This window comes from Neolamprologus brichardi, chromosome 4 (assembly GCF_056152115.1).
Source record: "Neolamprologus brichardi isolate AB-2024 chromosome 4, ASM5615211v1, whole genome shotgun sequence".
Lineage (NCBI taxonomy): Eukaryota > Metazoa > Chordata > Actinopteri > Cichliformes > Cichlidae > Neolamprologus > Neolamprologus brichardi.
In genome coordinates, this window is record NC_142107.1 from 817827 (window position 1) to 840495 (window position 22669).

A 22669-nucleotide genomic window follows, 5' to 3' on the forward strand; every position below is an offset into this window, starting at 1 on the left:
GCCTCCCTTGCGTAGGGAAGGGAAGTTGTGTCTTATGGCAGGAAGAAGACATCTGTATTGTTGCGGAGGACAAGGACAGAATGTGGTTTCTCTGTTTCTTCAGATAAAACAGATGTTTGGGGTTAGGATGTGTGATTCCTGGTCATAAATTAAACCTTAGATGTAGCCATGACCGCAAAGACACGTGTGCAGGTTTCCGAACTCATTTATGAGATGAACAGACTATTGTGCTCCCCCCTCTTTTTTGTAGTGAATATATTCTTTATTTTCATAAACAGATTTCTACATTTGTCCTTGTTTATAAGATGCACTTTTTTCTTTCCAAACAATGGGTTCACCCTGCACATTCAGAAAATATAGTAAACAGCACAAAGGATCCAATCTCCCATCTTTTAGAAAGCTATCAATCAGGAATGTAAGACATTAAAATACATATGCCATAAGCATAAGAAAGAAAGAACATCTCTAGGACTAAAAGCTGAGGTTCAAACCTGTTTGCACAAGAGTGTCTGAGCACAATGGCAGATACCTGCTGAACTAAAATGTGATGTCAGTGGACAGAGCAGAACAGCATGTTTCAAGCAGCAGTCCCCATCAGAAGCTCAGTAAGAGAAACATGGTTTTTGCATGCCATTTTAATACACTGCAAAACTGCATGATATAATACAAATAGTGTTATGAATTACTGATCTTGCACACAACTTCCCTATTTTAGACCCCTGCATCAAAGCGCAGCATGCCACAGACACGTGATATGATAACATCTAATACCTGTCAAACTATATCACTATTCAGCAGCACATGCTGACACAAGCGATAAGTGGCCGCAGGCTCGTACAGTAGCAGGGAGTGGGCTGACCAGCAGTTAGCAGTGTGAGGCTGCTATCGCTGTACAGAGGCTATGGTTAATACTAACTGACAGTCAACAGTCTGCACATGGATGGTAATAATAAAAATAAAAATATTTAAAAACAAAACAAAACAACAACACACAATTCTTGTATTCCCATCCCTGATTTGTGGTGAAATCCAAAAGACGCTCCAAATTTCAATCTTTCCCATCAGGATGACGTTTTCAGGAGGGTCAAACTGACCTTTCAACGCTGAAATCTTGTCCAAACAGCAGGAACAAAACAAGATGTATAAAATACAATTATGTGGAGTCATTCTAAAACTGCATTTTATTCACATTGATTTATAACAGTAACGGGGAATAAAGTGATGCTCTGCACCGGCTCACTGTTCATCCTGATAGTTGCAACAGCACGGTTGGTGTCCGGACTTATCGTCCTCACAGATCAGTGGTTGTCCCCCTTTCTGGGCACAAACACACGTAATGTGCTGCACTTCTTGAAAACAGTCGTGTCAGTAACAAACAAAGGGAAAAAAAGATAATTCAACACATTGTAACTGCTCACCTACTAAACACAGTGCCATGCTACAGTTAAGGGAGCAGTATGTGTGTGTTTGTGTGTGTGAGACAGAAGGCGTTAAAGAAAAGAGTGGCACAATGGGGTGACTGAGGACATGTCACATGAGGGGCTTGCTGACACTAGTACATCACACTGTGTGGCAGACCTGACATTTAGTAAACAGCAAGAAGAAGAGGTGAAGGGAAGCTCTAGACTGGTCACACGTGTTTGTACAGTAGTTATTACGCTTCTACTGCAGCTGATTTACTATATTCTGAGTGGGGGAAAAATCAGCATGTTTTGAATATGAAGTTTAGTATATCAATGTCTTTATACTTGGCTAAGTTAACCAGCTCTAGGCAGTAGCTTTATTTACCATATGCAGCAGTGGTACTTTTTTTTTTACTCCTGACAAGAAAGCAAAGTTCTTGTCAAACTTGCCCTTGAGGGTTGGCAATGCTGAAAACTTTCAGCACGCTGTGCAAGACTCATTCATGTTTCCTCCCTTTAATCAGTCCCTAGAGCATCCTGGACAAGACTCATCAAGCACAAAACGTCTTGGACCTGCTAAAATCCATCAGAAATCAATACCTTAATAAATATTAGACCAAAGAGAAGTCCTATTGGAACATGACATTACTGGTTTCTACAGTATAACACATTTAAACAGTTCATCGATCAAATCAAAATTTTCAAGATAAACTGATAGCTAGCTTGTTGCTGTATATAAAAATATTTGTCTAAGAAAACTGAATGCACTGAATAAATGTTTCACTAGATTTCACGTGGTAGTTAATGGGGCTACAGCAGTCAAAGAGGTGTATGTGGCGGCTTAAAGTCTGCAGGCTTAAAGTCTCCCTTAAGAGAAAGAAAGCGACAGAGTGGGTCTCTTCGAAGGAAAGACAGGTCTGAGGAGGAGGAGGAGGATGTGCTGAAGATTATCTGTGCTGTGTGGATGGGGCAGAGCTCGGTATGGCTCAAGTGAAAGGGGAGGTGCGGCACTTTTCATGGTTGAGGCACAGACAAGTTATTCTTCAGTGTGTGTGTGTGTGTGTGTGTGTGTTGGGAGACTAAGAAGGCAGATGGTTTAGCAAGCACAGCCCCCGTGGCTCTCTGAAGGTGAGTCTTTAAGGCCCTGGTTGCTGTGGTTGGCTATGAGGCTGGCGTCTCCTTCCATGCTCTCGTTCATCTTCTCACAGATAACATCCACTAGACGTTCAAACACCTGCTTGACGTTGATGTTGTCCTTGGCACTGGCCTCAAAGAACTGAAAACCTGACATGAAGCAAAGTCACAAAGCTAAATGGTATTTCAGTTCATTTGCTATGAAAAATAGATGTACTAATGTCAGAATCTACAAAAAAACAAAGTCAGACGTGTCTGCAGACTCTAAGCTAAAAAGAAATAACACTGTGACACTAACAGCTTTTACCTAGCTCCTCAGCCAGTCGCTGGCCATCCTCTGTGGGTATAAGCCTGTCATCCTCCAGGTCACACTTGTTACCAACCAGGATTACCTGAGCATTGTCCCACGAGTATGTCTTGATTTGTGTTGCCCTGAAAGACAAAAGCAGAGTTGCAAAGTCTACATGATTAACAGCAGAATTTTTTTTTTATATATATATAGGACACTCTGATTAAACTATTCTTACTATAATGATCAAAGCATATGTATATACATATGTCTGCATGAACTGTATCTCTTAACGGGTAAGCCAATCAGAATAACATACAGTGGTCCCTTGTTTATCGCGGGAGTTACGTTCTAAAAATAACCTGCGATAGGTGAAATCCGCGAAGCAGCCAACTTTATTTTTTACAATTATTATAGATGTTTTAAGGCTGTAAAACCCCTCACTACATACTTCATACACTTTTCTCAGACAGGCATGAACATTTTCACTTTTCTCTCTTGTTTAAACACTCTCAAAGTTCAAACCTTGCAGACAAATAAGTCCAGTATTATAGAATGAAACCAAAGGCACCCGCAGGTGATGACATCTTGTCGACATTGTTGTGTTTGTTGGGGAGAAAACTTATAAACATACAGTACAGCACTTCAGAGTCACGTTGATAGCGATCGAAGATTTATGTAAATTTGACAAGCTGAACGCATTCTGTACTGTGCAGGAAACACGGCACGAGATCAACTGAAAATAGTCTACAGCCAATCAGTATGCAGAACACAATGCACTGTAAAAAAAAAAAAAAAAAAGGTATGCAAAATTGCACACACACACACAAAAAAAAAAAAAAATCAGCGAAACAGCGAGGTGAACCGCGTTTTACCGAGGGACCATTGTATATGCAAAACATTGTTACATATACAACAACTATTAATATCTATATGTTAAAAAAACGATTTATTATAAATCCCACTGTTTTACATCTTCATATACATCCTTTTTATTCTGTTATCTCCTTGCCAATGCAGTGTGGGGTCGCCAGCGCCCAAAGCCAAAGACATTTTAGCAACCATCACGACTGAATGAACCCTTCAGCAAGTAATACTACATTTTGTCTAAAACTTAATTTTTCATTTTAAATATTTTGTGGTTTTTGCTAATCATTCTTGTTTTGAATAAAGAAGAAAATAAGATATATAGGGCGAGTTTTTCCTAGTGTCAATAAAACTGTTGTTTTGAAAGCTAAATGTTTTCTCTTCTTTCTTGGTAAAGGATTCCAACTGCACAAAACTTTTCATTTTATAATGCACCAAATGTATTCATTATATGACATGTCCCTGATACCAACCCACACGGTCCCAACCCTCTTTAGTCTGAGGACGTGGCATCCATGATTCCCACATTTTGAATCATCAGTCACAGAACAGTTTTCCACTTGACTTCAGACTGCCCTGAAGAGGTTTAGGCCAATCACCTGCCAGCCGCATGACAGAGATTAAACTGCATATAAGGACGCAGTGAAGAATTGTGTTCACAGAGAATAGTATTCAGAATTGTTCCTGAGATCATCGAGTTAAACTGCTAGTTATGCCTGTTGTTAATGACGTTTTTTGAAATGCATTTCAAATACATTTGAAATGCATTACTGGTGGTGGGCAGCATGGTGGCACGGTGGTTAGCACTGTTGCCGCACAGCAAGAAGGTCCTGAGTTCAATTCCACCATCAGGCCGGGGTCTTTCTGTGTGGAGTTTGCATGTTCTCCCCGTGTTTGCATGGGTTTGCTCCGGGTACTCCGGCTTCCTCCCACCGTCCAAAGACATGCATCTTGTGGGACAGGTTAATTGGATAATCCAAATTGCCACTAGGTGTGAGTGAATGTGAGTGCGAATGGTTGTCTGTCCCTGTGTGTTGGCCCTGCGACAGACTGGCGACCTGTCCAGGGTGTACCCTGCCTCTCGCCCTATCACAGCTGGGATAGACCCTGAAAAGGATAAGCGGATGGATGGATGGATGCATTACTGGTCTCTCATCTAATCTCCAATGAGCATTTTCTTTCTAAAAGCTATATGATTTCTCAGTTTCAACAGTTTATATGTTGTCTTTGTACTTTTTGTATTGTCTACTGTACTTTGTACTATTTTCAGTTAAATATAGACTTTATTGTACATTATTTACAAATTCTTGCATTAATATAGCATGGCAATGCATTTCTCATCTAATTTGGGCTGCAACTCCAAACCACAAGAATCTAAACTCCCTGCAGAGGGTTGGTGGCACCCCTCAGGCTCCTACTAGATACATTTATGGAATCAATTTCTAAATCCTGGGTGACGTCCTTCTCAAATTATCGCATTCACAAGACTTTCAGAAAACTTGTCCTCTGCCCACTGATCTTGACGCTGGGATCACTGATTTTGAACTGTTTTGAGATTTTTAGTAGATATACCTACGGTATCAATTTGAAACTCCTACATCCCTTTGTTCTAAAGTTCACAAACTTCGGTGTCTACGTCAGGGTGACGACAATTACGGCTGAGGGGTAAAAACCAGCTATCCAGTGCTGTTCAGTATTTTTAAATAAACATTTTTATTTAGAATCATCCAAATATGATAAGTAGCATATTTGCTGTAGATTCACTAAACTCTTTGGGAAATCTGGCGAAAAAAATACATTGAGGTCCATACCTTGTTAGACAGTGACACAATTTTGAAGTTTTGCCCACGTACACCATTGCAGTGGGTGTTAAATGATCAAGATATGATTGAAATGCAGACTTCCACCTATAACTCAATCATTTTTATACACAATACATTGTTTTCAGATGTTCAAAATGAATGGGACAAACTAACATGCATTTAAATATAAAGACTTTTTTTTAAACCTTGTTGAAAATCCTTTTCAAACAGTGACACCTGAAGTCTACAACCCATGGATGTCACCAGATGCTGCCTTTACTGCGGCCACCTTCAGCTGCTCTTTGTGGATCATTCTGCATTCAAATTTTAAGTTAATAACTGGGAAGCACTCTGCTAGGTTGAGATCATGTGACTGACTTGACATTTGAAGTATCTCCAATTTCTTTGTGGTATGCTTCAGATCATGAGCAGTTTTCTCCTTCTCCACACTTTTCTCTTTCCATTATTCTGGTACGTTCATCTTGGTTTCATCTGTTCAGAGAATTATTTTCAGAACTGCACAGGCTTTATTAGATTCTTTAGATATTCTTTTGGACTTCCTCTTCTTGAGACGAACAGGAAGTTCTATATTTACATTCACCCTTCATGAATGTAAATATAAAAGGACTTGTTAGATACCTTCTATATTTACATTCACAAAGGAATCTCTTGATTGTAGACCTTGACAATGATACCTTCTCAAGAGTGTTTTTAACTTGGTTAGATTTGTGAGGCTTTTTGGTATTGCTGAGGCGGCCACTGCATTCATTATTTTGAAGAATGGCTCCTCCTAAAATAGTGCTGTCTCAGCGATAGGTTTACTTTTATTTTTCTGCCTTTTGATGGCCTCCCTCACTTGCACTGACATCAATGGCACCATCTTTGGACCTCATTATAAGTCACGTTACTATTAAACCATTAAAGATTTTGTTTGTTCATTTCTTTGAATTAAAGCTGAAAATATGCACTTCATTCATATCTTGATTGTTTCCACTGTGGCTGTGTACAGAGATAAAACTACTTAACTTTGTACAATATATTATTGCTCTAACTGTATATAAAAAGGACAAAGAAGAACAGGGATGTCACTCTACGCCTCAGTTCACAACTGACCACATGATGGCACTAACATACCAAAAACTTCTTCATGTTCCATCAACTGGCATCAACTTCACACTGTAGATAAAATACTCGAGAACGTATTTTTTTAAATTGTTTTTTTTTAGATAAAACAAAATTACAAATACATAATCTAATGTAGACAGTATTAATAGTAAAGCTTTTCACTCATTCCACACTTACCAGTCCTGAACTGCGTTGAAGGAGTCCTGGTTAGTGATATCATACATGAGCAGGAAGCCCATGGCTCCTCTGTAGTAGGCTGTGGTGATGGTGCGATAGCGTTCCTGCCCTGCCGTGTCCTGCAATTATACAATAATACACAGTCCATGAAATACTTTATTCTATCTGCTTCATTCACTTTACATTTTTAAGGTTAAAAATCTCCAGTATATGATTTTAGACCACAAGGGGGCAGTATTGCCAAAACTAACCCTGGACTCTTTCCAAGTAACAGTTATCTAAGGTATCAGCTTTGACTTTACCAAGTGGAGCTGTTTGACAGTCATCCATTACAGCATTAATGCCCTATAATTGCATTTACATCCTATAATTTAGAAATATCTTGCAGGGATGGCTATTTTTTTCATGTAATGATGCTACTAGTACTCCTAGTTTCACCAGCTTTGATGATTCTTGTTAGTACTGGTTAGGTAAGTTCTATTCAAGTGTTTTTAAGTTAAATTCAAGTCAGATTTGTATTTGGTTTTATTAGACATGTACTGGTAAATATCAGGGTAGGTCATGCCTCAGCTGCACTCTGTGAGACCTTCATGTAGTTTTTTTCTTCCAAACCAACTGGCTGCATTGCTTCAAAATGCCATTTCTCTGCACCACACAGTCCAGGGGAAGATGGCATTTAGATATGAGCTCCTGCCACAATCATTTCTCATCACACCGGGACTTGTGGCTTGGATTACTAACCACCTGGAGGCTGTGTAATATCACAGCCAACGGCTCAGTTTATTTATTGGACAATTAAAGGATAAAACATCAAAAAGGTTGACTGAGTTGGTTGATTATCTCGCCGCCACTCTCGTGGTTACCCGGTAACCTTTCTAAAGTCCTTAATTTGCATCAGGGGCCTGTGTGTGTCTGATGTTTTCCTCATTTTGATGAGGAGGAAGAGTGTGTTGTCCAGGTAACAAGAGGGCATTGAAGGTTATGCATGTTCCATTACAGCTAGGACTGCTCTAGGTGGACAACCAGAGCGATCCTTCTCACTTTACGAAAACAACCAACACAGAGGGCAGTCTGCTGGTAAAATCCCTCGAGCAGAGCGATCAAGCTTTATTCTTTAATCTTTCCAGAGCCTACTCTGTCAGAGTTTATTTTTGTTTCAGTAACGTGTGATATAGCCCAGGTCCATCTTTATCTCATCCACGAAGGGATGATCAAATATTTGGCAGCATAATAGCATTACTAACCAAACAGCCAGTCTCCAAGGTTGCTACAATAAACCCCAAACAGTAAACAAAAGCTGCTCCCTTGTGTGCATATATGCGATGACAGATAGGGAGGAGTTTAAATTAGGCTTGTGCACAATCAGAAGCTCTGACGTCTCTGGGACTCTGATCTTTAAACATGCGTCACCTGCGTTTATATAAGCGACCGGCATGAAGCAGTGGCACACACAGGACATCATCCCCAGGGATAGCACGCCCGGGCATATGTGCGGCAGTATTTATGCTAAATGTGCAAAAGGTGTGTGTGTTTGCTTAAAGAAAGGAAATGTATTTCCATGACATGAGAGCAGGGATGTACACAGTGTGTGTGCACAGTGTGTACATATTGTACATGAGTTCCCGTATGTTCATGCACTGTGCAAGGGCCACGTGGTGCGTTATCAGACTACTTTCCATGATACACACAGTGAGGCTGGCAGCTGGCACAATGGCTTAATTTGCAACTCTCTTTGTCAAAGGCTCTGGTGAATTCTCTTATGTTAGGTATCCAACTTTAATTTAGCATTCCTGAATTATTACAGAGTTAAATATTAACACGATGTAAGAGAGTGCTTGTTTTAAGACATGCCTGCTGCTCCCACACCCTTTAAATACACTACTGAGTTTGCAGTCGATCTTCGCTATGGCTCAGTGAGACGCTGATAAGGAACTTCCTCTGCTTCCTGAGCCTAGGAAATACCAGGTTTCTTTGTCATCCAACAGCACCATCAGTACTTCAGGGCTGTTTCTGTAGAACCCCATAACAATGTCCTCTAATTATTGAATACAAAGTACACAGTCAAGTTAGTTACTGCTGTTTTTTTTTCTCCCTCCTGATCAGCTGTTAGACTAACACCACTAACACTGCATGTCATTTATAAGAGACACAGTTTTAGTAAATGGTAAAAATGGCCTGTATTTGTATAGCGCTTTACTAGTCCCTAAGGTCCCCAAAGCGCTTTACACAACCAGTCATCCACCCATTCACACACACATATTCACACACTAGGTGACTGTGTGTTTTGGTGTGGGCTCCTCTCGGCTGCTGATTCATTCGGGTCACTGTTTGTGGATCATACAGTGGCTCACAGATTGCTGGTTTGAATGAATCATCTGTTTGATCAGCCTAAACAATGTATATAGACAGGATTTGTGGCATAGTGTGAGGGAAGGCGAGCTGCCAGGATACACCTTATAGTACAATATGAAAGCCCATTCCAAAGTTAGTAAAGCTGTCAGTGGGGCTGATCAATCATAGAAGCTGATTCCTGCTGTTTCTCAACTGCTAACTGTAAAAAGGTGTAAAAGTATTGTCTCAAAAACTGGCACAGGCATTTAAAGGTACCCATTATAGTTCTCTGAAGGTGGAAGTTTAAAAGAAGAACAAAAAGAAACTGGGGTGAAACAACAGAGTTTGACATATTTTTTTTGCCCCAGCCCTGGTCCAACACTGAATCCTAGATTTCCCATAATGCAACTACCCATCGATTTTTTAAAAACTAGTAATCCACCCATGCCATCCTGTCACCATATTGCAGATAAATTTGAGTGACTTAACCAGATGTTACCATAGAGTTTAAAAAGTGGGGTCAGCCATTGAAGTTCCTTTTGAAGCCCCAACTCTATTTTGGCTGTTGTTACGGCGTGGGGTGGATCCTCATATAATAGTGACCTGTCAAAATGCTTTTTCATGTAATTTACTCTAAATAAACTAAAATTTAACAAACAAGCATAATGTTGTGTTGAAGTTAATAACTGAGGCGGAAAACTCATTGGGAAAGTGTTTACTGAGGTCATAAATCAAGCGAGAAGCAGGGTTATTCTTTCAGAGACTTCAACTCAGTTTGACTTCTTTTTGCAACTACGGCAGTAGTTCCTGAAAGCCAGGGTTGTGCAACTACATTTAAATTAAATTACAATTAGAACTTCTAATGATTATGGCCAAGACGACAGAAAGAGAGACTTTGGTTAACAAAAAGATTCGAGACCTTAATGCTGAACAAAATAATTATGATTTTTTTCCACAATCGAGCAGCTCTATTTAGAAGACAATCTCGCCGACTTCACTTTTCAGACCTTTCCGGAGTTTGCATCCACTCTACAGTACATCATCTTTTAGTTATAGTCTATAGTGCTGACCCACAGTAGACATTATACAATTAATGTAAGGCTTAACAGTTTTATTCATAATAATCGAACTGTTCACAATCTAATTATGTGTGTTTTGATATTTTTATCTTAACTGTATGACTATTAGGGGAAGTAATATCTGCTTGCCCGTCAAAGAAATGACAAATTCATGAAAAGCATCGATAGCAAATTCTCCAAAATCATGTTCTTGTGTGATAAACATGCATGACAAAATGAGTTAGCAAAGAGGAACAGTGGTGTGAAGTACAGCAACAACATCAACTGTCGAACGCAACACGCAACAATACTACAAACTGTAGCTCAGAAAAATAGCTGAATCAACACCTGAAGACTTCAACAACAAGGAAGCATTAGTGCTAATGTGACTGTGGAGCTACTGTACTGTTTCAGATGGTGTTTAACTTACAAACAACACCATCACAACACCTTGGAAAATTTTTTCTGTTAATTGACAGAAACCATCTGTTTTATAAATACAGCACAGTCTGGAGATTGAGCTACCAGAACTTTTTCTGTAATTTTACACATTTACCTCTTACAGCTTAAGTCCAAATCGTATGGACAGATTTTTTTCATTTACCACAAGAGCATTTCTTTAGCATGTAGAAAACGTAAGAAATACTGTTGAAATTGTATGTATGTAAATGTGTAGTTAATAATGGATTGGATTTATATAGCGCTTTTCAAGGCACCCAAAGTGCTTTACAATGCCACTATTCATTCACTCGCACATTCACACACTGGTGGAGGCAAGCTACGGTTGTAGCCCTGGGGCAGACTGACAGAAGCGAGGCTGCCATATCACGCCATCGGCCAACACCAGTTGGCCAGAGGGTAAAGCCCAAGGACACAACGACCAGGACAGAGAGCCCGGGGTCGAACCGGCGACCTTCCGGTTACAGATACGCTTCCCAACCCCCTGAGCCACGGTCAGCCCACAAGTTAAACTGACAGAAAAGGCAGATCCACTTGTCCAGCCCACGTAAGATCAAAATATGGCCCACAATGTAAAATGAGTCTGATGTCCCTGTTCTAGGCTAACACGTTCACCATACCGATACAAAAGGTGGTCAAAAAAGTGTCAAAAAACATTCATACCATAATGAATGCGTATAAAACATGAGGAAGTCATGCTTTTTACATTTACACAATTCACAGGTTACACTTGCACAACTGCCAAACCACAGTTTGAGAAAAATGTATTTTTAAGACTTTTGTTCAGTAAGAGGTGAAAGACTTAACATGTTCTAAACCAATAACACCTTTAGAAGTATGGAGCTTCCACTCTGATTTACAACAGCTTATCACAGAGTACACATGAAGCTCCTCTTCATCCTAGCAAACAAAAAGGCAGAATGAACTGATGCTGTAGCTTGGCAGAGAGAACTTCTCATTTATCTCAAATCTACCCACCCAGATTTGCAACTTGATCCTCTTGTCATTGCGGAAGACAGTCTTGACCTTGAAGTCAATGCCCACGGTGCTGACGAAAGCGGAGGTGAAGGAGTCGTCGGCATAGCGGAACAAGAAGGAAGTTTTCCCCACGCTGCTGTTGCCAATGATCAGCAGCTTGAACATGTAGTCAAAGTTCTGGTCGGCTGCATCCTTCTGCGAGGGCTGCTGCTGGAGCCGCGACTCAGTTGATGCCATCTGGAGAATTTACGAGAGGACAAAGTCTATGTGAAAAATCAGGATAAACTAAAGCACTTGCTTGAAACATCCTACCAAAATCATCTAACGGCATCACAACTGCATTATCACATCCTTCACACTGGTTAGTGGTTACAACTAGCAAAGCAGCAGCGTCATGGACAGACAATCAACGCACAAACATAACACCTCTGTTCACAGCTCTCACACACATAGAAAAATGTTTAGTTTGCAGATTTCTACTGAGGAAAAGCAGAAATCATCATTAATTTAAAGAAGCAGAGAGGAGGAAGTGATTGGCATGTACGCACGCTGAATGACTACTTCAAGAAGTTGACTTGATGATGTTGTGACTTAACTAAGTCACTAAACAAAATTGCTGATTGTATATATTTTCATTCGATGTGCCATTTATACACACACTAAAAACCTGAAAATTTCCTTTAAATGAAAGTACAGGACGTCCTGCCATCTGTCCAATCGCTTCATTATAGCCATTAATCTCAGTGTAATCTCTTCTGGGGCAGGTGTGAGATTACCTGCCATCAAACCTTTTATTGTCAGTCAACCAAACACAGGGAGGAGGAGGGTAGAGAGCTGGCCATGTGTGTCCTTTCAAACACACACACACACACACACACACACACACACACACACACACACACACACACACAGCAGATCAATCGTTGCAGCTCAGCCGTGCCTCTCTCTGGTCAGACCCGTCTCCGTGGAGACCAGACTTTGACTCAGCTGCCCGCAAGACCCATTAGCGGTCAAGGCAGTCAGTACGCTCAGCTTTTAACTGGTCAGATGGAGGTCTCCAGAGCTCGACACAGATATCTATCTCACTACCATGAGAGCTAAAGAAAACAAAATAAGGAGGAAAGAGTGTATTCACTCTGTACTGTCAGAATAATTGCCATACAGGGCATAAGAGGACAAGTCTGTGTGTTTCACTTGTTAAGAACTCTGTCTGTATATAAGTGTAAGACCACCTTTTTAAAAGTAGCTGCAGTTTAGCTGGAGGGTTAATCCAGACTTTAAGCCTCACTTCAGTTGAGCATTTTAAATTGCCTCTGTGGGTTTTGTATTGTGAAACTGTGTGAAAGTAAAACAAGTTTTCTTTCCTGCTGAATGTGAGCCCTAGGCACACCTGCTATACCCTCTCACAATTCTTTTAAATGGAAAAATGTGTTTCTAGGTATTAAAGGTCCTGGGCCCCACACCATGTCTCCCAATTCTTTCTAATCTCTCAGGATACTGGCTCTAAAACCCTGAATCACATGATGCCTGTGCAACTTGAGGTACATTTTTCTGTCTGTCAAGTTCTGTGTCACTTGTCCTTTGTGTTTACTGTGCAGCGTAGAACGCCTGCAGGCAGAAGCAGACTCACATAGGCTTGCTGACGTTTCTTAAAATTTTAAGAAACTAAAACTTTAAAACTTGTTCATTACATGTTGTAGAGATTACAAGAATTTAAAGTGCTTTTTCTGTTGTGGTGTTGCTCAGTTCTGCAGAGTCAAGTTACTTCTGGGTATGCAAATGATCTTTAAAAAAAAAAAAAAAGACTATTGCAAAGAAGGACAGTTATAAAGATTTCTTTCTATGGTCAAAGTACCCAATGGTGTCTCTGAAATAAGTAGAACAATATGGGGAAATAAAAGCAGCTTATTCAAACATCACCACAGGACCAGGTCTCAGTGAGCAGCTGGGAAGACTAAGACAAGCACCTGCTCTCATACCACAGACCAGCCATCCTCCATGAAGTGAAACTTGCCATTCAGGGAGCTGCAGAGTGGATGAGAATGGGAGCTCCTTTATTGCACAAAGGAGCGTCATTATCCCCAGTAAAACAAATAGAGGCCATTATGGTATATAGAGCCTGATGGCAGTGCGGCCAGATCCCTCAGCTGGCATTGTTTGCTGAGCCAGAGGCAGCAGTCTGCCTGAACCAACAGGAAATGACCATTATCGATTAGTTGGCAGCAGCACATCTGTTCTCTCATTAGGAGCGGGACTGAGACACAAACACAGATGGAAAATTCAGGTTTAGGCTTCAGTACTATCTCGATACTGGGTGAAAACAAAACAAAACAAAACAGATAACAGCTTAGTCTATGTCAACATATTTCCTGCAAAACGAGAGTGTGTATTATTACTCTGTAGGGATAAGCCTATTATCCATAAAGCAGGAAACATTGAAGTTTTAGTAAAGGTTCCCAGTTAGTAGTCGGACATGAAGGAAGCACTGTGCAGGAAAACAGCTGGGAAAGCGAGAAACGTACCTCTTTTTTTGCGGAAGAAAGGAAACGTCCAACTCGGTTCCCTTTCTACTTCTGGTATCTTCCGTCCGGTAATACGCGGAGCAAACGACCTATCAAAGTCTGCTAATAAAGTGCACCTGAAATATCCCTCCCCAGCAGCAGCAGCACCCGCAGTAGCTGACCTGTTTCCCTTCCTCAACAACTACTTTTTTTTTTCCTTCGCTTCGCTGTTCGCGGACTACAACCTGCTCTCGGTTTGTGGACAGCTGGGGCTGAAGCCGCGGCTCTCGCTGTGACAGTTGGTGCGGACACTCAAGCACCCTAAACGCCACGACACTGTGTAGGTCTGCCACCAGCGCGAGGAGGAGAGAGGGCTGACCAGCGTGCGTGCGTAAGTGCACGCGCGAGAGCCACACACCCTGAATAAACAACACAAGCAATTTCTAATATCCTTACGCAGACGTGAACGACTCAGTAGTTAGTTCAGAATATTATATTATATTATATTATATTATATTATATTATATTATATTATATTATATTATATTATATTATATTTACTCCTATGTTTTCACTATAGGCAGGGCTGCATTAGCATGGCAACACCCCCCAGTTCGCTGTGTAACCCTGTGATGTTTACATTAATTGTTTCCTTTTTTGTGAAAGAGGTGATACTTAGGTTATTTTTCTTTCCCCCAGAGAGTTTGATGATAACATCACTCTGCCCCAGCAGCTGTTGCACGTATGGAGATTAGAACTGGGGGTGGAAACAGCTAACTCCTCTTTGTTTAATGAATAATAAATCCCTGTACAAGCACCTTTAAAGGAGTACAGCAAGAGCCTACTATGAATGGATAACAAGCAAATCTTTATTTGCTTTATTTGTGGTCAGGCTTAAAGCTTACTGTAGTATTTTGTTCAATTGGTACCAGTAAAATGATACTTTGTGGTTCTGTGCTGAGTGCCAGACTGACTTGTCAGGGTATAGTGGGGGTGGGGGAGCCAAACGTTCACCGTGTAGTATTCACTGTAACTAAGATTCATCCTTCCAAACAATCACAGCCTTTCTGTGTCATTTTAAACTAAACTACCAGTAATGCACTCCATAGCTAAGTGCATTTGGATTGCAAGCTTGGTGGCGTGAAGTACAGCTGAGTGTAAGAGAAGTCACCAGCTCTCTGCTTTCAGAAGGAACTGCATCTGGGAGGGGGGACGGACAGACAGACAGATATACACATTAAATATAAAGGGATCTAACCTGTGCTTGCTGACATCTTTTGTTACACCCCCCCCCCCCCCCCCCCCCATCCCTTTTTTTGTCCTGTGATTGACCCTTTAAGCTTATATACAAGATAAGATAAGATAAGATAAGATAAGATAAGCGATAACATGAGAGATACAAATGAACCTGTTAAGTAGAAGGATAGATAAGAATAGATACTCAACATTAGAAGAGAGCCTAAATGGTGCAAACACTGGCATCAGGAAAAATGTCCAGCAGCTATTATCACAAAATCTCAGTTAAGACGTGGAGCTTTGCTCATTTTTTTCCTCTGGTGCACACTGCAGAAAACCTGATCATGTCTAAGGTGAAGCTGTGTGAGACCTGGCCCTTAATGCTTGTATCAAAGTGAGCAGCAGAATCCTTTGACAGATGGTTCTATTAGGAGCTCAGTGTTTTATGATGCATAGGTGCATTATCCATCACTGAAATCAGACAATTGCAAATTGGACCAATTTCTCCACAAGACATGATGGAATAAAGCAGCTTGAAACTTCTAGACTCATAATTAATTTAACACACTATATTACTGCAGGGCTGCACTGCAGTACCATCACGACTCCAAATGATAGTCCCCCACAAACTAGCAGGCGTTTTCAGAATACCGACTGCAGTAGAGACTCTTACGTTCTCGGAAACAAATACAGAGTCATTTCCTTGTGTGACTCAGGAATGAGGGAGGAATGGTTGGACCTGTCTGCTAGGAGGCCCCAACAATTCCTTTTGTTCTCAGCTTTCTTTTGTTTTATTTTGCACAGCCAGGTTGAGGAATTTTAGCTGTTTTTAACATCGTGTGTTCATCCATATTCTCTGTGTCCACCTTTTTTCCTCATACAAAGAATTCTTGTACCATTATTAACTTTTTGAGATAATCACTAACAGCCCTGTAACTGCATGAGAAATATTGAAGAGATCAGTGAATAAACCTTTTCCCTGGTTGAAAAAGGTTTATTTCCTGATTCCACTGCAGCAGATAACCTGATAGGCAGGTAAAGCTCTTACACTCCTCAAAAGGTTGGCATGTGTAGCTGTGCTGTTTCCTCAAGACTCTTTGACTAACTTCCTTGTTTATTTTGTGACGTGACTGCATGGCACATCAGTGTTTTAGTAAGATAAAACTGTATGTTCAACAGCAATTCTGCCAGTTTATACAATGCTGTTTTCATTGGGTTGGAAGAAAACATTAAAAACCTGATCACAGCCTTAAAAGGACCAACATTAATTGCATTGGGGACAAGGTAATTCATTTACTTTCAGCCTCTAGCCTATGCTTTTTATATTGAAATGATTTCACTACAGTCCATTAGTGCTCATATTCTAATAGCAATGGTGCCTCGATTATCCTGTAGTTGGCCGGCAAAGCTCTGTTCCCCGCATCCAAGGCTGCTCTCCTCAAAACCTGACGTGCATCACCGAGAATTTAATTAAAATCTGCTTATTCCGAAAGCAGGCGCTGTCTGTTTGGCCTGGCTTTATTCATCCACAAGGATCACAGGACCACTTCTTCCTAAACCAATTCTTTGAAATAAGTGTTTGCTTTTAAAGCTCGTGTCACTAGGCCAAACACCAGAAAGACTTTGACATCACTCGGTTGATCCAAATGGAAGAATCAAAACAACACTTTAATCATCCAGTCATAGTTTTCATTAAACAGTGGTGACAAGTTTAAAATGCACTACAAGATCAAGAATGTCATAGTGCACATAAAATAGCATTATGTTGTGTGCTACGATGGATCTGAAAGCTTTGTCCAAATATCGCCCCCTACTGGGGAGGGACGTGCATTGCTTCCATGTCGCTTGGTACTTTTCTTTGGTTTCTGAGAAATAAAACCAACTACATTTAAAAAAAAATACAAAAAATAAAATAAAATTATACAAGATAAAAAAAAACATTTAATTAAAAAGGTTAAGAGTGCTTAACTGACAGCAGTGAAGAGCACATGATGAGTTCTGCATGCTCACTGGAGATAGTTCTTGCACATAAGGACACTTGGGGCAGATAAAGTGATGCAGAATTCTCTGTAATTACATTTACAAAATGTCACATATACTGCTATTTATGATTCACACTTCATATTCAACACTGATATGATATAGAAACAGTTGGCGAAATGATTTTGTAAATTAAAGTACTTCCAATCCAAGTCGTATGAGTGTGTGTCCTAACCCTACTGTATCATAAAGTGATAAAAGAACCAACAAATCCTGCACATTTATCAGTGTTCTGACCCAGAAACACTGTTAGATAACAAAGTACAAAAGTGTGCACGGCATTTTGGTTCTTTATCTTTTCTTTAATAACTAAAATATTGTCTTTAAATGGTGGCTAAATTCAAAGCTGTGTAGACCAAATTAGTTGTGGTGCAGAGGAATCCTATCAGGTTGCAGAGGCTGGACAACCCATGGTAACTGCCAAATTTGCTCCTGTAGGCTTTGTACTTGGGATCCTGCTCTTTGAGCTTGGCGTAAGCCTCTTTCTGGCTGCCCAGGCCAATCTCTTCGCCGAGGTTGTGCTCCTTCTCTACCTCCCTCATCAGGAACATCAGCTCAGTGGTCTCTGGGCCAAACCACTGGGCGTTCAGACCTGCAGTGATCAGCGCCACGAAGAACAGAAGCATCTGGAAGATGAAAAGGGAAAGCTTGCAACTCGATGATGCAACTCACAAAATGTTTAATTTTTTCTTTTTTCCAATCAAAAGTGCTCAGTTTTTTCATTCCTAGCAGCGTGTGATATTTCACCTGTACACTTTCATGCCAGTCCAGCAGCTCTCTGGGATGGTACACAGCATACACAGCCAGGCTGACAAAGTTACTTCCCAGCACGCAGTAGAAGTACACCGGGAAAAGCTTACTCTGCACCAGGCCGAAGGTGTGCCGAGTTACCTGCCGAATCAACACAAAGCCTGCAGCCACGGACGTTAAACACGGTGTCAAAACAGGAACGCATGCATTTTGTTGAAGCCATGCCTTGTTGCTCTGTGGCCCACTTACCTGCAATGAAGGAAACCCAAAGCTGCATGCCCCAGGTGAAAGAGAGAACCAGGAGGTGCAACACTTTAACAAAATCTGTTGGCTCCCCCTCCGTCACCATGGTGTCACCTTTCAAAAGAGACAAGACATGCTGTGTGGGACAGTCCAGCCAAGGTGTTTGTTTTTCAGGTTTTATGAGTGAAATTCTAGTATTTTAACCGTCTGCTACTCCGTGCTAAAGATAACATAACACTCCACCCTTGTTCAAACGAGGTCCTGGCTACAAAAAAAACTAATAGAGTGTTGGGCAAATTGCAAAGACTTAATTTTTTTTCCCCTTCTGATTTTATTAAAATTTATTTTTAAAAAAAATGTATTAGAGCCCTTCGCTGTGCTACAAACCAAGTTTGCATTTGACTGAGATAATAAAAAAATCTAAACATTTAGGATTTCTGCTGTATAAGAGCAGTCACAGACGCATGCTCATATGATCATACATGTCCCATATATGATCACAGATGTAGATGCAGCTTCTGGAAATCAACATACAGTGTTCCACAGCCAGAGTGTTTTACAGGCAAATCTCTTGCAGTATTGTGCAAAAATGTTGCATCACCCCTCCTTTCTTTACAATGTTGCTTGGAAAATGGGAAATGTGTTTACCGGTTACCTAGGTTGTTTTGGGGAAATTATAGAAATAACGCAAAAACAGATCTGTACAACTCTAACAAGCTTGAAAGTCAATATTTTATTCTTCAAAACAGTCTGAATTATCTTGTCATTTCTTTAAGTAGTCTTCCAAAATAGTTCTCCAGACTTCTCCAAGGACATTCACAGCTCCTCTTTGGATATTGGCTGTCTTTTGTACTGTTCTTTGTCAAGATGATCCCTTACTGCTTCAATAATGCTGAGCAACAGTTTCTGGAGAACTATTGCTCAAGACCACTTAAAATAAATAAATAAATAAATATTCTAAGAAAGTATGACTCATTGAAAGCAAATGTATAAACATACAACTGGGCATCACATTCATTTTATAATATATTGTTAGGTTTTCTTTTTTGAGCTATAAAGTCCAAGGCTCTGGAAGAGTCCAAATATTCATCCGTGATAATAAAATGGCGCCAGAGAGATAAATGTGTCATTTGAGGGTGGTTCTCCACATACGCAGCAGACCTGATAAAGTCCACAGATTAAGATATGGCAGGAGAGGCAGAGCAGGAAAAATACATATCAGAGTATACTGACAAATGAGCAGCCCGAATGCAAAAGTTCCTTAAAAGACATCGATAAAGAACACAACACGGCAGAGAAGCAGGCAGCATGTCCTCTGATAACAGCAGGCAAAAGTCTAACGTTATGTCAAGCTAGCCAGGTTTAGCCTCAGAGCTAACAAACAGTTGCTTAAGTTTTATATCAGCGGCGGTGCTGGCTTCGTTTTAGACCTCATTGTGACAGGTACAAGCGCTTACTACTTGTTACACAAACCTGCACTTAGCTGTTTTCCTTTCCTCTGCGTTATTCTGAATGAAAAGGACCAACTAATAATGTCAATGGACTCCAAGTTTCAGCGGGTCATCAGGCACTTCCTCTGTCTACTTATCTTGCCTGCAGGCTCCGCCCCTCCACCGAAGACGAGCCAATGGTAGTCTATGAAAATGAACATTTTATGATATGCGTGTTAATCATTGGTTCCCCTGTGATGTTTACATCCAGGGCCCCTCCCCTGTACTTACCCGCTACACAAGTGTGCCCTGCAGATGTTGGGAGGATGATTGGACCAGCGTAATCTGCAAGTTTTTGGTTAGCTCAAAAAACGTCAGTTTAAAAATAAATCTAGCAGTTACTGAACTTGCACTGCAATATAGATGTATCAGTTGTGTTTTATATATTTTTTAATCAACTGATTTATTTATTTATTCATAGAATAATTATTAAAGGCCATAGTGGATTGAAGATTTACTATCTAATCTGTGTACAGTGCGTGTATAATCATTCTTTTGCAACTTTGGAAGCAAGAAATAACAGAATCTTCCTTTTACAGTTCACATATCAAAATTATAGTTTTGATATGTGAAGGCTATGAAGCGCCTTGAGGCGACTTTTGTTGTGATTTGGCGCTATATAAATAAAATTGAATTGAATTGAATTATAGTGGACGTAATATACTTTAGGCACTGGTGTATGGATCAGTATGATAAGTAGCTTATGATAACAGACTTTCTGTTGACTTTCTGTTTCGTTCTTTCTGTAAAATTGAATAGCAATTTATGCAGCTTGATTGAGTGGGTGTTCCCCAGTTTTCTGTGTAACACTATTAGGGATATTATGTTGGACGATTTGTGAAGCAGTTTGATCTGAGAGTTTGTCCTTGCGACCCAATGCTAAGCCTTTTGAAAATGTTGCACCTTAAATAATTTTTAAACGAATTTGAGACAGGAAGTCAAATATTTAATAATGATAATCAGTTATTTCCACAGAAGACAAGTGATTTCATACAGGGAAATGATTTACTGTCAGTTTGGACACAAGCCTTGCTGTGGCTCATACAGAATTTGATGATTATGCACTCTTTAGTAACCACTTACCTCTAATTTATTAGTCATATGGTCAGGCATTAATAAACCTTCTTACATACTTTCACATTTTCTTTGCAGTAGTGTTCAACACCCTTTGGAGGATGTAATGTGTAATGTTTTCTCAGAGTACATTTTGATTGGAGTGCTTTCATGAGTACTAGGGTGCTTTTTACTACACTCAAAAACAATCTGTTGTTGGACGAACACAATTTAATCATGGCACCTTTTTCCATGTGATTTAACAAAGTACAATAACCCCTTTATTGACCATGTCAAACCAACACATTTGGCATTTGGTGGTTTGATGTAATCACATTAAATTGGATCAACGTAGTATTGACTTGAAGTGATTGATTTAAGTATGTAGAGTGAAATTTGTTTTAATTCATTTTACACAAGTTAAAAACCTTCAGGAAAATGCAATGAAATCTTATTGTTTGAACAACTGCTTTGTTAATCAAGGGAAATACTGCTAGTCTTGCTTAATGAACCAATATGCAGGTTGATGATTTCATGGAGACACACAACCATTTGCACTTACATTCATGGGTAATTTAGAATCACCAATTAACCTAACTCTAATTACACACCGCACACCAGCCAGATTGTGGATTTGAACCCAGGCCCTTCTTGCTGTGAGGCAACAGCACTAACCATCACACCACCAAGCTGTCAATCAAGGATTAACAAAACTAGGAAAGCTATGATTACAAGGCTTGATGCAGACTTTTCTGTACATTTTTGTCCTTGACAGGTTAAACCACAATAAATAGCAATAGCATACACGTGGTGTGGGTGTAGCTGTCTGCCTCTTAAAACTCTTTCCTGCAGTTTGACATCTAATGTGACCTTGTGAATTTCGTGAGTCCAGGCAACAAACCACTCTTACTAGATTGTATCATGTCATCTCAACAAGAACAAATTAAGCTGCTGAATTTCATGCAGATGCTACATGATTTTATTATGTTCACCCTAGAAACATGAAATTATTTAGTTCAAATTACAAGTTTGAATCTTGTACATGTAACAATCACCCAATTTCATTTTTTGAGTGTAGAGTATATTTTAAATTAAATAAACCTACTTTTATTTAAGGACACTTTTAAGCACCAGGAGAGCACTGCAAAGTAATCTGTAGAAGGTGCTGTGGCATAGGGGGTAAAAATGCAAAGAGGAGATGCTGGGTGCAAATCCCAGCAGCGCCACAGTTAATATCATGTTCTAGGTAAGTGAAAAGTTACTTTACTGATTCATATATGGAACTATATGAAGATGCCTGTGCATGTGATCTATAGTCTACATATGTGATGTCAAACTCATTTTACCGCATGGGTCGCATACGGCCCACTATCATCTCGACCAATGAAACTCCTCTTTCTATTACAAAAGCTTTAATCACGGGGACATCCTAATATCAGAAAAAGAAGTGCAATTTAGACATTTTCTACATGATGGAGAAATTGCTGTAGTTGATTCTGCTCATCTGTACGTAGCGTTTTAAGTGGGAAAAACGTTTCGTAACTCATCCAAGTGACTTCTTCAGCCTCAGCTGACTGAAGGTTTCCCTCAACCCTATAAACAGCAGTGATTGAAAGTGATTGAAAGAAATCTGCGAGCATGATTGCAGTTGGGATTAAACTGCAACAAATAAATATGTAAAACTACAGAAAATCTGCTGATTTCTTATAACCTAGGTGGTCCTTTGTAAAACT

The 22669-nt window shown here is 40.1% G+C and overlaps 2 protein-coding genes across 3 annotated transcripts; both read right to left on the minus strand.

The window, feature by feature from the left end:
- Positions 1-160: 160 nt before the first annotated feature.
- rab3db (RAB3D, member RAS oncogene family, b) lies at positions 161-14458 on the minus strand. Of its 2 annotated transcripts, none has more exons than XM_006805033.3 (5): positions 14146-14458; positions 11624-11860; positions 6798-6916; positions 2845-2969; positions 161-2687 (listed from the first exon to the last, which is right to left on the minus strand). In XM_006805033.3, the coding sequence occupies exons 2-5, from the start codon at positions 11858-11860 to the stop codon at positions 2500-2502; spliced, it is 669 nt and encodes a 222-aa protein (XP_006805096.2). In that variant the 5' UTR covers positions 14146-14458; the 3' UTR covers positions 161-2499. The 2 variants fall into 2 exon arrangements, with proteins under 2 accessions (XP_006805096.2, XP_035769891.2); XM_035913998.2 differs by having other exon boundaries at positions 2836-2969.
- Positions 14459-17408: 2950 nt separating this feature from the next.
- On the minus strand, positions 17409-19975 carry tmem205 (transmembrane protein 205). Its single transcript, XM_006805034.3, has 4 exons — positions 19867-19975; positions 18400-18507; positions 18148-18311; positions 17409-18026 (listed from the first exon to the last, which is right to left on the minus strand). Exons 2-4 carry the CDS (start codon positions 18497-18499, stop codon positions 17724-17726), a joined length of 567 nt encoding a protein of 188 aa, XP_006805097.1. The 5' UTR covers positions 18500-18507; positions 19867-19975; the 3' UTR covers positions 17409-17723.
- Between the last annotated feature and the right edge of the window lie 2694 nt (positions 19976-22669).